At 40.0% G+C, this 14,722-nt stretch overlaps 1 protein-coding gene across 2 annotated transcripts in view; it reads right to left on the bottom strand.

Annotated features, from left to right (window-relative positions):
• Positions 1 to 14,225, bottom strand: part of CDK8 (cyclin dependent kinase 8) — a 151,427-nt gene extending 137,202 nt beyond the window's left edge. Inside the window, exon 1 of one of the 2 annotated variants that reach the window (XM_003818346.6) lies at positions 13,291 to 14,225. In XM_003818346.6, coding sequence (XP_003818394.1) covers positions 13,291 to 13,418 — 128 coding nt within the window. In that variant the 5' untranslated portion in view covers positions 13,419 to 14,225. The remainder of the gene's footprint in view (positions 1 to 13,290) is intronic. The other variant, XM_008971624.5, reaches the window with a different exon arrangement.
• Positions 14,226 to 14,722: the final 497 nt, after the last annotated feature.

Here is a 14,722-nt window from a genome sequence, read left to right as displayed (position 1 = left end):
GAAGAGATATTCCTAGGAAACTGACCTGCTTGCAGTGATGTGCTAGGGTTGTTACCAGTTACTTGTACTTGAGCATGGTGATCAGAGTTTCTAGATCCATTGAAGGAAGCCAGGAGGGATAAAACTCCCTGTGGATTTAGCAAAGGAAGCTTCTCTTGCTTGATGGAAACCTCACTTTCTGCCAGTGTATCATCCACGGCAAATGTCTCCATGGAGAACTTTGGGAGCCTGGGAAGTTCTACCTCCATCTGACAGCATGTTGTATACAAAGACAGATGCAAAGGACATTTATTGCAGTTCTGTTTCAATGAAAACAACCTAAATGTCCTTGCACTGGACCAGTATATTATACACATAAAACAAAACGATGAACTGATAAAATGAATTGAGTTACGGGTGCTGATATAGATCTCCAAAACATACGAACTGAAAAAAGCAAAGCACGGAATAACACATATTTAAATTTTTTTCCACAGTCATGCATTATCTGCTCAAAAAGAATAAAGTACTAAAGTAAATTTTGAAGTCTACCCATACATATATTTGCTTCTATACGCAGATACACAAGGAGCCACTGGTAATAATTATCCCTAAAAAGTGGAAGCTCAATCTGAGGTAAAAGGGGGACTTAGATTTTCCTGGGTACTCTTATGTACAATTTAAATGTTTTATCATGAGACTATATTAATTTCATAGTCCCATCTTATTTCATAATGAAATATAGTTGTTGAAAGTATATGACCTTTGACCTGAAATTCTACTTCAAGGACTTCATATGACACTGGAGAACTGCACGCATATTTACTGACATCCCTTGCTAACTGCAATGGCTGCAATTTGGAGATTACTTCAACATCTATCCCTAAAAAACTGGTTGACTACATATTTATTAATATATGCATACGTATCATCTGATACTCAGCAATAATTAAAAATGCTGATTTAGAGCTACGTTTACCAACATGGAAAGATGCATAATATTTTTGAATGAAAAAATGTAAGATCATAGATGTTATTAATGTATACATATATTCAAAGTCATCTGGAAAGACAAGGAAAATATTAATTGTCTCCTAATTATAGAGTTAGGGTTTTAAGAATACATTTCTGGACTATTTGAATTCATCACAATGAAGAGTCATTATTTTTATAATCAGAAAAAGAAAAAGCCATTTTCTTTTTATTAAAAAATGAGAAATATCCTGAATAGCATGGAGTAAAAAATAAATAAATGGCATCTACAGGTTTCACTTCAGTAACACAGCCAGCAGAGAACCAGGAATGGCAGTGATGCTTTTCATTGCTTTGCTCTGAATAAGGCTAACCATCAAAGTACCAAAAACGCTGAATAAAACCTACAAAGTGTGTTATGACTTAAGCTTTGGTATCCAAAAATCTTTAGCTGAAGTTTTATTTCGTTTATTTTATTTAACCCAGACACTTCTTTATCTCCCTTGCCCTCTGAGCCACATGTGACACTTCCTATCTCTGGCTCCTGGAAAGACTCTTCCTGGCTGTTATTCTACCTACAAGGTCCTAGTATTTCTCCAAGCTGCCCTGTACAGCCAATAAGCTGTACACTCCACGGTTCCTGTTATACAATATGGCAACCTTGGGTTTTCTCCTTTCTGGACTCAATTTTTGGCCTCCTAGGTAGACATCTCTTTCTTCGCACTTTATACAAGGCCCTTGTCTTGCTCTATACACTCTCCCTAGGCAATTTCATCACCACTCAAAGCTACCACTTTAAGTACTTTAAGTACATAGTCTAACTCTAGCCAGACTCCTCTCTTGAACATTAAATTTACATATCTGCCTAATGCACATTTCTTCTCAGATGTTTAACAGGTACCTGAAAGTCAACATATCAAAGCTCAATCATCATCTTCCACCTCAAGCTTGCTCCTCTTTCTGTTTTGGCTTTGTGAATGGCAATATCCAGCTGCCCAAGCCAGAAACCTGGGCATCATCCTTGGTTCTCACTTGTTCATCTATCATATCCAATAAATCAACAAGTCCTATCAATTCTCCCTCCTCATCCCCTCTCTCACTTCCCTAATTCAAGTCACTAGCATCTCTCACCTGGATTACTATTACATTCTCCTAACCACAGCTTCCTATGGCCATTCTGATCGTGTTACCAAGCAATCTTTTTAAATGAGAAATCGGAACTTATTACTATCTGCTTAAAACCCTAAGCATGGTTCCCACTGACTTCGGAAGAAAGTACAAAGTCCATGACTTTATTTACAACAATCTGCTTACTTCCCCAATTTGATTATTTATACCTCTCCCTCCACCCTTCCAAGATCTGGCACGGAAATTCTTTCAATTGTCTCACCGTACATACCATCTTTCCTTCATGTCTTTGTGCATGCTACTCAGTGGCAGCTGCAAAGGATAGCTTCCCCCCATAATACACAAGCTCCCAAAATTACCTCAAATAAACAATTTCAGTTGCAACTTGCTTACTACACATTACTGCACTGCCTCTTCATCTAGACAGCACCGTCTTCCTTATAAAGTAATTCTGGAGCCACGAGTGATATTACCTCTCTCATCTGCACTATAACTCAAGCCCCCACTAACTCTTATTTATTGCCCATTCACAATTTCTAATTATCTTTCAAGTCACAAGTGAAATATACTTGAGCTCCCCAAGGGCAGATTAGGTACTTCCATGGCAACCTACAATTTTCCCTACTGCAGCCCTTATCCTACTATATTACAATTGTTTACCTGCCTATGCCCCTCAAAAGTCTGTAAGTTCCCTAAAGAGTTATTAGACCATGGGCTGTTCACTGCTGAATCACCTACATCTGGCACAGAACCTAGCATAGTTGGTGGGAATGTAAACTAGTACAGCCACTATAAAAAACAGTACGAAGATTTCTCAAAAAACTAAAAATAGAATTACCATTCAATCCAGCAATCAAAGAGATACTGGGTATCTCTACCCCAAGGAAAAGAAATCAGTATATCAAGGGGATACCTACACTCGCATGTTTATGGCAACACTATTTACAACAGCAAAGGTATGGCATCAATCTAAGTGTCCATCAGCAGATTAATGGATAAAGAAAATGTGGCATATATTCACAATGGAATACTATTCAGCCACAAAAAAGAAGGAAATCATATCATTTGCAGCAACGTGAATGGAACTTGAGATCCTTATGTTAAGTGAAATAAGCCAGGCACAAAAAGACAAATATCATATGTTCTCATTCGTACATGGGAGCTACAAAAAAATGAACAAAAGGATGTAGACAGTGAAAAATAGATAAAGGGGACTAGGAAGGGTGAGTGGGGAGGGAGGAGAGGAGGAGAAGTGAGTTAAAGGGTGCAGATATAGATTAACGTAATAGAAATAAATTCAATGTTTGATAGTAGAGTAGGAGTACTAAACAAAAATGCACTGCAGTCTGGTGATGAACTTCCTAAGTACCCTGACTTCACCACTATGCATATATACATCTAAGAAAATTTCTCGTGTGCCCCATAAATTTGTACAAGAACCAATCATATAAGAGACATTCAGTAAATAGTTACCAAATAAATTATAAGCACACAAATTTACAAAAAGAACTGCAGCTACTGGGAGGGGTGACGTGCTAGTCCCGCCCACTTGGGAGGCTAAGGTGGGAGGATCAGTTGAGCCCAGGAATTCAAGGCTGAAGTGAGCCATGACTGCACCACAGCACTCCAGCCCAGGGAACAGAGTGAGACCCTGTCTCAATAAAATTAATTAATTAATTAATTTTAAGAAAAAAAAGAACGGTAGCTAAAGGCAAACCATAATGAAATGCCAAATATGTAAATAATTTAATTTTACACTTAAAAAAATCAACATTAAGTCAGCATTAAAAAATAAATTACAAGTATGTCTTGCTTTCTGTCTGACATTTTCTTGGAAATTAGGTATAAACTTAATTTTTGCAAAGAAAGTCACATAATAAAACATTAGGAGACTCATTTACTTACAGGGAGTCTTGGCTGGGAGCAGTGGCTCACGCCAGTAATCCCAGCACTTTGGGAGGCCCAGGTGGGCGGATCACGAGGTCAGGAGATCAAGACCATCCTGGCTAACACGATGAAACCCCGTCTCTACTAAAAGTACAAAAAACTTAGCCGGGCGTAGTGGCGGGCGCCGGTAGTCCCAGCTACTCGGGAGGCTGAGGCAGGAGAATGGCGTGAACCCAGGAGACGGAGCTAGCAGTGAGCCGAGATCGTGCCACTGCACTCCAGGCTGGGTGACATAGCGAGACTCCGTCTCGAAAAAAAAAAAAGGGAGTCTTTTAGCCGGGCGCGGTGGCTCACGCCTGTAATCCCAGCACTTTGGGAGGCCGAGGCAGGCGGATCCCTAAGGTCAGAAGTTTGTGGCCAGCCTGACCAACATGGTGAAACCCCGTCTCTACTAAAAATACAAAATCTGGCGGGCTGGTGGCACATGCCTGTAATCTCAGCTACTCGGCAGGGTGAGGCAGGAGAATCTCTTGAACCAAGGAGGCGGAGGTTACAGTGAGCCAAGATCGTGCCATCGCACCCTAGCGTGGGCAACAAGAGCAAAACTCTGGCTCAAAAAAAAAGGTAATACCTACTCCCGGCCAGGCGCGGTGGCTCACGCCTGTAATCCCAGCACTTGGGAGGCTGAGGCAGGAGGATCATGAGGTCAGGAGATCGAGACCATCTTGGCTAACACGGTGAAACCCTGTCTCTACTAAAAATACAATTAGCCGGGTGTGGTGGCGGGCGCCTGTAGTCCCAGCTACTCGGGAGGCTGAGGCAGGAGAATGGCGTGAACCCGGGAAGCGGAGCTAGCAGTGAGTGGAGATCGCGCCATTGCACTCCAGCCTGGGCAACAGAGCGAGACTCCGTCTCAAAAAAAAAACCAAAAAACAAAAAAAACCTACTCCTTCTTCCTCAAAAATATGACTTGTTTAATATAAACTACATTAGCACGACTTGACAAGTTTTCTTTTTATTCAATCCCTTTAGTCCTCTAAACAACCTATAGATTCAAATGTCTAGAAACACCCAGAGTAGGCCCTTCATCATGATGTAAAAATTCCTCTCTGTAGGATGATTATTTGTTAGAATTCATGGATTACAATAAAGTTATAGACTTTAAAGAACTTGTCTAGTGAGATGAGTAACTGAGTTACCTTGAATAGAAGTTAGTCTAAATAATTTTTTACTCATGTAACAAAAGGTAAATTTCAAATAAAATGATCATGCTATACAGACCAGTGATTTTAGGCAAAATTAAATGCCAACTGTGATTCAGAAACTAATTACGTTCTCCTTAATTTTAGAAATACAGATTTGATCCACATTTTAAAGGGTTCATTTTCAAAGTATATTTGAAAAAAATATTATTTCTAGTGGCTCAATTTTCAAATACCTTGGCCTTCCATTTCGATTCAGCCAACTACCGAGCTTGCTCTTGCCTTTGGATTGATTTTGGTATTGTTCAGTGCCATTCTGGGTAAAAACATAGGAAACCCATCAAATTTTGCTTCTCCTGGTATTTTCACAGGTATTACTTTTCTACTCTTCCCGTAATATGCCTCAAGCTTTTAATGTTAGCAAGTTTAGAAAAAAGATTTTCAAACATGAATTTCAGATATACACACACACATACACAAAAGTACAAAATACCTGTCAAAATTTGGCAATATGCCAAGAGCTGGGGAGAACACAATCATTGCCCTAAAGGAAATCTATAATTTTAACCCATAAACATTCACCTGAAAGACCCAAAGGACACATAAGCATTAACCACATATACACTGAAGTAGTTACATAATATATCAGTGAATGACTATGTTTTGCAGGGTGACGGGTAAAGTGGGACTCATTGGAGTTGTATGTTAAGATACGTAGTTAGGATTTTTTTCTGAGGCTGTCAGTACATTTCAACTGAGAAAAAAACATTTCCAGCACAAGGTGCTGCCTGAGAAAAAAAAAATTCCAGCACAAGGTGCTGCCTGAGGAAAAGGTCAGAGTGGTCTAAGTTGATGGAGGAGAGCAGCTGTATGAATCTCTGTTTCAGAATTACTGCAATAGATTATGGTGTGAGCACTGTCCTGGAATAAAATAGACTAGTCAGGTCTTGTACACAAAGAACAAAGAACTTGGTCCTAAACCAAAGTCAATGTAAAGTCACTCAAAATTGGTTCTCAGCTGCTTTGGATATGATCCAGAAATTCCACTCCCAGGTATATACTGAAAACATACGTCCACCTAACAAGTCACACATAATAGCTTATCGAAGCATTATTCATTTTAGCCAAAAAGTGGAAACAACCCAAATGCCCAATTGATGAATATATAAACAAAATGTGGTATATCTATACAATGCAATATGATCCAGCCATAGAAAGGTATGAAGTACTTACTGATACATGTACTACATGGATGAACCTTGAAAACATTACATTAAATAAAGAAACACAAACACAAAAGGCCACATGTTGAATTAGTCCATTTATATGAAATGTCCAGAACAGGCAAATCCACTGAGACAGAAAGTAGATTAGTGCTTGTCAACGGCTGGGGAGAGAGGGGAATGGGACTGACTGCTTAATGGGTTTCTTTTTGGGGTCATGAAAATGTCCTAGGATTAGACAGTGATGGTGGTTGCACAGCCTCGTCGATCTACTAAAAACCACTATACTGATCACATACTTTTAAAAGGGTGAATTTTATGGTATGTGACTTATATCTCAATTTTTAAAAAGGAGCTCTCAGCATTTTTTCTGCTACAATACATCTGAAGAACATAACGTAACTCCATCAGTAAAGGCAGCTTACTACAGCAAGGACTGGTTTTGGGACTTTCACAATAACTATATTAAAGAATATTCATTCAGAATCATGATACCAACAGTCTTTAAGTACTAAGGTCAAAACAACAGGTAAAAGCCACCTTTTAGTGACATCAAGAGCTGCCTTGAAGTGATAAAAGATTGCTAAAGAGAAAAGATAATTTCTAAGTAACACGACCAAGGCTACGTAATCTGGTGTGAAGGAAAAAATTCACAAAGTGTTCTGAAGGAGGAAAGGATAGTAAGAGTTTTATTTTCTAGCAGCAGCTAAGAACAGAAAAAGAGTCAAGAGACAATGAGGATTGGATTCAATAGTGAAAGGCACTACAAGAAAGATTAACACCAGTCACAGGGAATCAAATGTATTTATCAACACTGATTTGCCATACATAGTTCCCATCTAACAAATGAATCACATTTCAAATGTTTATAAATCAGAATTAGAACACATTTGCCCAGAGAATTAATTGTCAAGGTAGTTACGTTTGCAAATGGCCTATAATAATTATAATTTTTCATTATTTCTGTTTTCCTAGCTGAAATTCAGCATGCCAGAAGCCCTGTCCCTACCTTTCATCTTTCCACACATCAGAGCCCCAACAAGAGAAATTCCATTACTTCCTAAACTCTAAGTAGCAAAAGAACTTCTTTCCCCTTCCAATTTGTTACCATCCATCACCTCAGCAGCATACGAAATTCTGACTCCTTACTCCTCATGGAGGTGAGGCCAAAGCAGAATCATTTGCCAACCAGAGCCCCAGGCAAAACAGAGTTCTGCCATGGCAGTTTTACACATGAGAGAGTCTTAAATCAGACCCCTGGATTTCAGAGGCTGCTTTTCTTGAATGGCCAATGTTCTCATGATTGAAAACTGACACACACACAATTATGGTGTTTGGTGCAAACGCTGATAAATTTATCTCCACTGTTAAATAATGAGTACCTCACCATGTCCAACGGGTACAATGGAACATTTGTAGTGCATATATATACTACTACACGTACAGCAAGAACTCAAAAAATGCTGGCCAGGGAAAACAAGGGGAAAAGAAAGGCATGGCAAGGAAAAATTAAAACCCACAAAATTTGCTGGGGTCTGCAGAAAATACAATTTTAAAAAAAATCCCTTTGTCCTATTCCTGTTGGAATGTCTTTTCTGATGAGACCTTCCCTGTCTTCTATGATCCAAATCAAATACTGTAAACTTTGAAGCTTTTCCTAAAAACCTTAACCAGTTGGGGACTTCCTTCTCTGTGTTGCCATATACCTTGCATTAATTATTATAGTGCTTATTGAATTGCAACATTTACATGTTTGTTTCCCCAGTAGTTATCTCCCCAAATAATGGAATACTTCATTCGTCTTTGCATTCCCAATACCTTGGACAGTGCTTGGCACATAGAAGGGTCCAATAAATACTTGTTGAATGAATGAGTAATTGACTTCTTCAAATGTTCAAAGACACAGTAAAAGTAATAACTCACATTGCAAATCCCAAATGAATTGATTTTCCAGTATTGCTACTAAAAAAATGAAATTTAAGCATGAAATCTCAACGTGGCCTAAATAGCGGATCTGAATGCACTGATATCTAAGGTAGGTAACTTCAACCACATGGAAATAAGAAGTACACAGCAAATACAGTCATCCCTCAGTATCCACAAGGGGTGCGTTCCAGGACCGTCCCCCAAAATCCACAGATGCTCAAGTTTCTAATATAAAATGGTGTCCTATTTGCATATAACCTACGCATATCCTCCCACACACTTTAAATCATCTCTAGATTACTTATAATACCTAATAAAATGTAAATGCTTTGTAAACAGTTGTTATACTCTATTTTTTAAGGAAATAATGACAAGAAAAAAAATCTGTACATGCTCAGTAGAGATGCAACTATCCTTCCCCCCTACCCCCTCGAAAATTTTTGAACCACAGTTGCTTGAATCTACAGATGCAGGACCTGCAGACACAGGGGACTAACTGTCCCCTTCTGTCACATTTTTAGAAGGTTATAAGGAATACTCTTTATTGTATACATCATTATTCCAGTGATAGAAATTACATATTGTATTTGGCATTTCTGACATCTAAAGAAATATTTAAATCAAAATGAACTTAGATACAGCATTCAGCCATATTCAGAAGGGGAAAAAGGTAATGGGATGCTTCAATGCAGGTTGAATCAGAAGAGTTCCTTTGTGCTGCCCACCAACTGAATGGTTCAAGGGAGTGGGAACAGGCACTAGTCCATAAATCCTCAATATCTTAAGAGATAAATACAGAGGAATGGCAAGGTAGCGTAAGATATGTTGGGTTAAGTAACTGATAGGTCTTTGGGAGTTACCAAGCTTTTTGGCAGTTGATGAGAATCAACGTTAAAGCATGAGACTAAAAAATATGGAAATGCACCATCATCTAAAGTAAAATTTTTTAGTGGTTGTTTGCCTAATCTTGCAAAAAATATTACATTTTATGTTCATAATTTTTACTTCCTCAAATCATAATACTAGAAAAGACCCTAAAAATTATATGCTGAAACCCCCCTACTAAGAGCTATAAGGGCAAATGACTTGCCCAAGGTCATACTGCTATCAGAAGCACAGTCTGAATTCAAATTCAGGTTTCCAGGATCGCTCATCTAGAGTTCTTTCCACTAGATGAAGTGCTTCCACGTGGCTTTCATTAGAGTTTAGTCCTACACACACACACACACACACACACACACACCCCTCTAGATACACAAGTATGTTTGTGTATATACGTACAGACACACCCATATATCTACATAAACAGTTTTATAGCACTTGAAAAAAAGGGTGCTTCAGCAATATACCCAGAAAGTACACCAGTTTATTGAAGCAAATATTAATAGTTCTACAAGGTATTTATGTTTTTGAATAACCCACTAGAAATCAAACTCCACAACTATTTTTTTACTTATTCAATATATTAATTATAGGAAGCATAATGGTTAAAAGCATGGGCTCTGGAGTGAAAAACCTGCACCTAATCCTCTAATCTTAGCTGACATTTAATTAGCTGTGTACTCATGGGTAAATTTGCTTAACCTTTCTAAGCCTCAGTTTCCTCAACTGGAAAACTGAAAAATAACAGAATTGACTTGATATACTTCTTGTGAGGACTAACGAGATGATGAATGTAAAGTGCTTTGCCCAGGACCTGAAACTTAATTACTCAGTAATTTAGCTATTATTGCCATTATCACTGCCTACTTACTAATCTCTGGGCTCTCAACAAATGTGCCCCAAAGAAAGTTGGCAGTATCTGTCTCTCTCTCTCTCTCTCACACACACACACACACACACACAAACACACACTCATTCCTCACTCATAATTATCTATTCTTTGGAACATAGATTATAACAGATTAAAAACCCTACTAAGAAAATGCCTTTTGTTTTTCTTTTTTGAAGAAAAACCTCTTATCCCAAATTGATATTTTAAATTATCCAAACATTCAGTGCAAATATTGAAGTCTAGAATTTAAAAACACAAATTGTTTTCTGTCTTCTAACGCTTTCTTACTCTTTAAAACAAAATTAGTTTGGTTGCCTAAACTCTGCAAAGAGGAGATACAATCAACTCAGAAAGAAAATGAACCCCCCTGCTTCCCACTGAGTACCATTTAAGTGTTCAGACACAAAGGACACTATCTCATTTATGGCGACACGAGTGAGAACAAATTAATCCCAAGATTTATTGTGCATTTCTTTAAACTCTATTATAATGTGAAATTAACAAAGTTATAAAAGGTCCCTTTTCCCTACTATGCAATCATGCCTCAAGTAAGTCAAAGAAATGAATCTTTGAAGCTATTTTATTTCCTAAAACTTAATAATTTAAGCAGCTAACTTCTCTGGTCTAAATTATTTTACCAATTATTCATGTTCTATGCTCACTGGGCAACTGAAAGGATACAACGTTTACATACATTCATTTCAATAGTCAAATATGTCTAAACCAAGCTTATTTGCGTTACTTCCTTTTATAGAAAATCTCAGGTTCTCCTTAAAGGTGTTACCGTCTGAGTTCCTAGAGAACAAATCTCAGCTGCAGAATATGTAATGTAATTTGAAAGTAAATCAATACTAGAAACAAATTATTTGATCATCATCTTATTATGAAAGATTAAACAGCCACAAATTTTATTTTACCAGGACTAAAATGCATTAAATTACATTTCACTGACATAAGATCAAAAGAACCTCATAAATACTATGCGATATTTTACCAGAGTGAGGTTACAAAAGAGAAGTCAAACCGAAAAAAATCCCTGTAATTTTAAAACTCTCTAAAACTATCTCTAAAAGATAGTAATTTTAAAACTCTCTTGACATTTGATCCATTAAAAATAGAAGTTCATCACATAAAGAGAATCATTAAAGACTGATGGAAAACAAACTCCAAGGATTACAAATAATAAGTTCTTTTTTCCAAAATGCAATGTTACTTTTCAGCTGTCACAGATGACTAAGAATGTCCATACATTATACCTTCAACTATCTTTAAATTCAAAGATATTGAAATTATTCTTTCAAATTATTCTTAACGGCCTAAATTAAAACCTGACCATAGAGATATAAAATGTGCTTAAGTACCTCCTGCCAATACACAGTATTAGTTTTCTAATAAAATGTACAACGTTAAAACAAATATGCATATTTTATTAGCTTAAATTGGTAATTTATGAAAACAGAACCGGCTTCTCTCACACAGATTAAAAATAATGCAAAGGCGCTAGAATTTTATATAACATGTCAGTTTGGTCAAATGTACTGTAATGTCTAATCTCATGGGATTGGGGATTTTATGAATATGCCCAAAATTACATAATACTGGGGGAAGGGGAGATGGTTTAAAGCTTTTGAGAAATATTGTATGGTAAGTTAACAAACATAATTTTAAAAATATACGTCATTACAGAGTAAAACTTCAACAATAAGTCTAATTAGACAACAACAGAGTCAGCAATATCTCCAGACGCTGATTTCTCCAGTGTCACCAGACTATCCATTCCGCTAAAAAGTACTTTTAAATACGTGCGGCGCCCAGAATATCAAGTTTTCAAATCCAAATCCCTACCTTCTGCCGATCTGTTCCACTTTACTGTTGCATAAAAGCACTAAAATACACATTCCAAATTAATTAGATCTCCTATCTTCCTCGTAGAGTCCATTGTAAATACTTTTAGAAAGACACTTCAGTAAATCTAAGAAAAATGTCCAATAAATATACACTTTCCTTTCCAACATCCAGAATACTAAAGTATTTGTAAATATGCGCCCCCCTCCCCCACAGTAGGGAACTTCAGCTTTATGAATTTTTTTTTCGTGCTAATGTAGTCTGAACATACTCTCCTACCTAATTGGAAATTTTAAGTGATTAAACATCATAGAGCAGGTGACTAAACTGGGATGCTCAAGTAAAGCTACTTCGTTTCTAATAAAATCCAAGGATTATATAATAAGCTTTGACTTTTCAATAATTTTCTATTCTGTCAAAGGCAACAGAGACAACATCCATTTTACAAGAAAACATGGAGTTAATAAAATATATTTTCTCCCCAACTAAGAATTGCCTTCTCTTTTGTCAATATTACAAGACATTCATCTACTGACAAAGAGAAAAAATGAACAATTCACTTGCCTGTTAAGAAACTAAATTGGAAGCATTACCAGTCATAGGTTTAATTAAGTTGTTACTAGGGAAGAATATTTAAAGCAAAGGGATTATTTAAAGTTCACTGCCAGCCGCTAAATTTGGGGGAAACCGCCTGAACGAGATAGTCCCTATGTCACTTGCCTTCTTCCCCACCACCCACCCTGCACCAAACCCCCATTGTTCTATGTAAAAATTCACAGCTAATAATATCTAAATAGCAATTGCAACATTTATGTTGCAGATGATCACTATGGGGAACTCTCTCCAGAACCACATTCACTCGCTGCCTTCCTTTCCTCAAATAAAATACAAATTTGATAAAAAATCGATCACAAACTGGTGGGGGAAAGGATCACAGCCTTCCTTCTAGACCGATGGATGACACTCCAGAGGCGGGTGAGGAAATCCCCAGAAGGTTACCATAATAAATCAACCAAGGCAAAAAAAAAAAACAAAAAACATTTAACCCGGCGTTTTAGAACGAATTTTTTCATGAATCAGCTTTGAAATCCTTGAAAAGTATACAGCCCACGGTGCAGAGGCTCATCTTGCCTCTTACCACCAGAGCAGAACACAGACGCGGCACGCAGGATTTCTCGTGGGTTTGGATCCCTCGTACACCACTTCCTCCCCAAACCTGGCTGGCGGAGCCAGAGGCCGGCGTCGAGGAAGTCAGAGCCCGGCACCCCGGCGGCCCGCTCTCCCTCCGGGCTACCTGCCTCGGCCTGCGGGAGCGCCGCCCAGCGCGGACACCGGCCCAGACACACACACTCACCCATCTTTCCTCTTGGCTTTGTAGACGTGACCATAAGTGCCTCGGCCAACTTTGCAGCCCTCGTATTCAAACAGGTCCTCGACCCGCTCCCGCTCGCTGCTCAGCTTCACTTTAAAGTCATAGTCCATTGTCACAGCCTCTGAGGCCGGAGAGCTGGGTCGGGGGGCCGGGGGGCAGGGGTGGGGACCGGGGAAGCACGGGCAGCCGCAGCCCCCGGGAACCCGCCCGCTCTACGCCCGCCGGCCGCAGCACCAGCCCGACTGATGCGGCAAGAGCAGGAGGAGGCCCCGCGAAAGCGCCAGGGACATCCAGGGGGACGGCGGGGCAGAGGCCGGCCGGGGGTGGAGGAACGGGGAGGATCCCCCGGCGAAGGAGAGCCGAGGGACGAGGGCTGGGGGTGGGGAGCGGTGTCTCTGCCCTTGTCCCCGCGGGCTCCCTGGGCGCCGGCTCCGCTGCTCTCTCCGGCCGCGCGTTCTGCTCCTGCTGCGGCGGGAGCTGCGGGGCGGCCAGGCGGGCTCTCGTCCTCTCACACGCGCACTCACGTCTCACGCTCTCACACACACGCTCACACTCACTCACTCACTCACTCTCCCATACACTCAAACAGAAAGGCAGAGCCGCACAACAGCCGGTACCTCCTCAAAGAGAGGAGGAGGGAGGGCACTCGCGGAACACGGCCGCGGCTGTCGCAAAAACGTCGCGAAGCCTCGGGCTGCCTCCGGGCCACACTCTAGCCCGCTCCCGCGGTGGCTGGCCGCCCCTGCTGGCGCTGGCACCCTGAGGACCGTGTGGAGGGAGCAGGGGAGCCACTGCCCAAAGCTGCCGCCAAATGCACCACGTGGAACCAGCCCCAGCGGTGGCCGGGCCCCAGACTACAATACCCAGAATGCACAGGCCGCCGCCGCTGCCGCCCCTTCTACGACTCCGCCCCACACGGTGGGAATATGGGAGCGTTGCATGATGGGACTCGTAGTCTAGGGTGAAATTCGTTTCAATCACTTGGGGAAAATTTATTTTTATTTTTACAGCGATCTAACTAGAGTCTGATTTCAGCCACAAACTTGATCAAAGAGGTGCACGTGGGAAGGAGAGTCGTTTGCATTAGAAACACATTTTGTGCCACTCTGAACTCCAGATTGTAAAGGCCACTATCATCGATAAAAGCCGGTATGATATTTGTAAACAGCTCGCGGGCCAGCAGTTGGGGTACTCTTGGTGTTCACAATCTGATAAGGGCTGCACAATGATGTCAACATACTGACATTACAAGCACCAATAAAAGTGAATCAATGACCAGTGTCCAAGCTACTCCTAAACATTGTTACTCTTGTGACAGATGACCATCCAAACCTTTCCTATCCATATACAGGAAGTATTGAGTACAGTACAGCCTTCTGCGATACTACCTATAAGAACACCAGTTTCTAGCTAT

The sequence above is a fragment of the Pan paniscus genome, chromosome 14 (assembly GCF_029289425.2).
Source record: "Pan paniscus chromosome 14, NHGRI_mPanPan1-v2.0_pri, whole genome shotgun sequence".
NCBI lineage: Eukaryota > Metazoa > Chordata > Mammalia > Primates > Hominidae > Pan > Pan paniscus.
The sequence above is the reverse complement of the archived record's forward strand: the minus strand, read 5'-3'. Positions and strand labels throughout refer to the sequence as shown.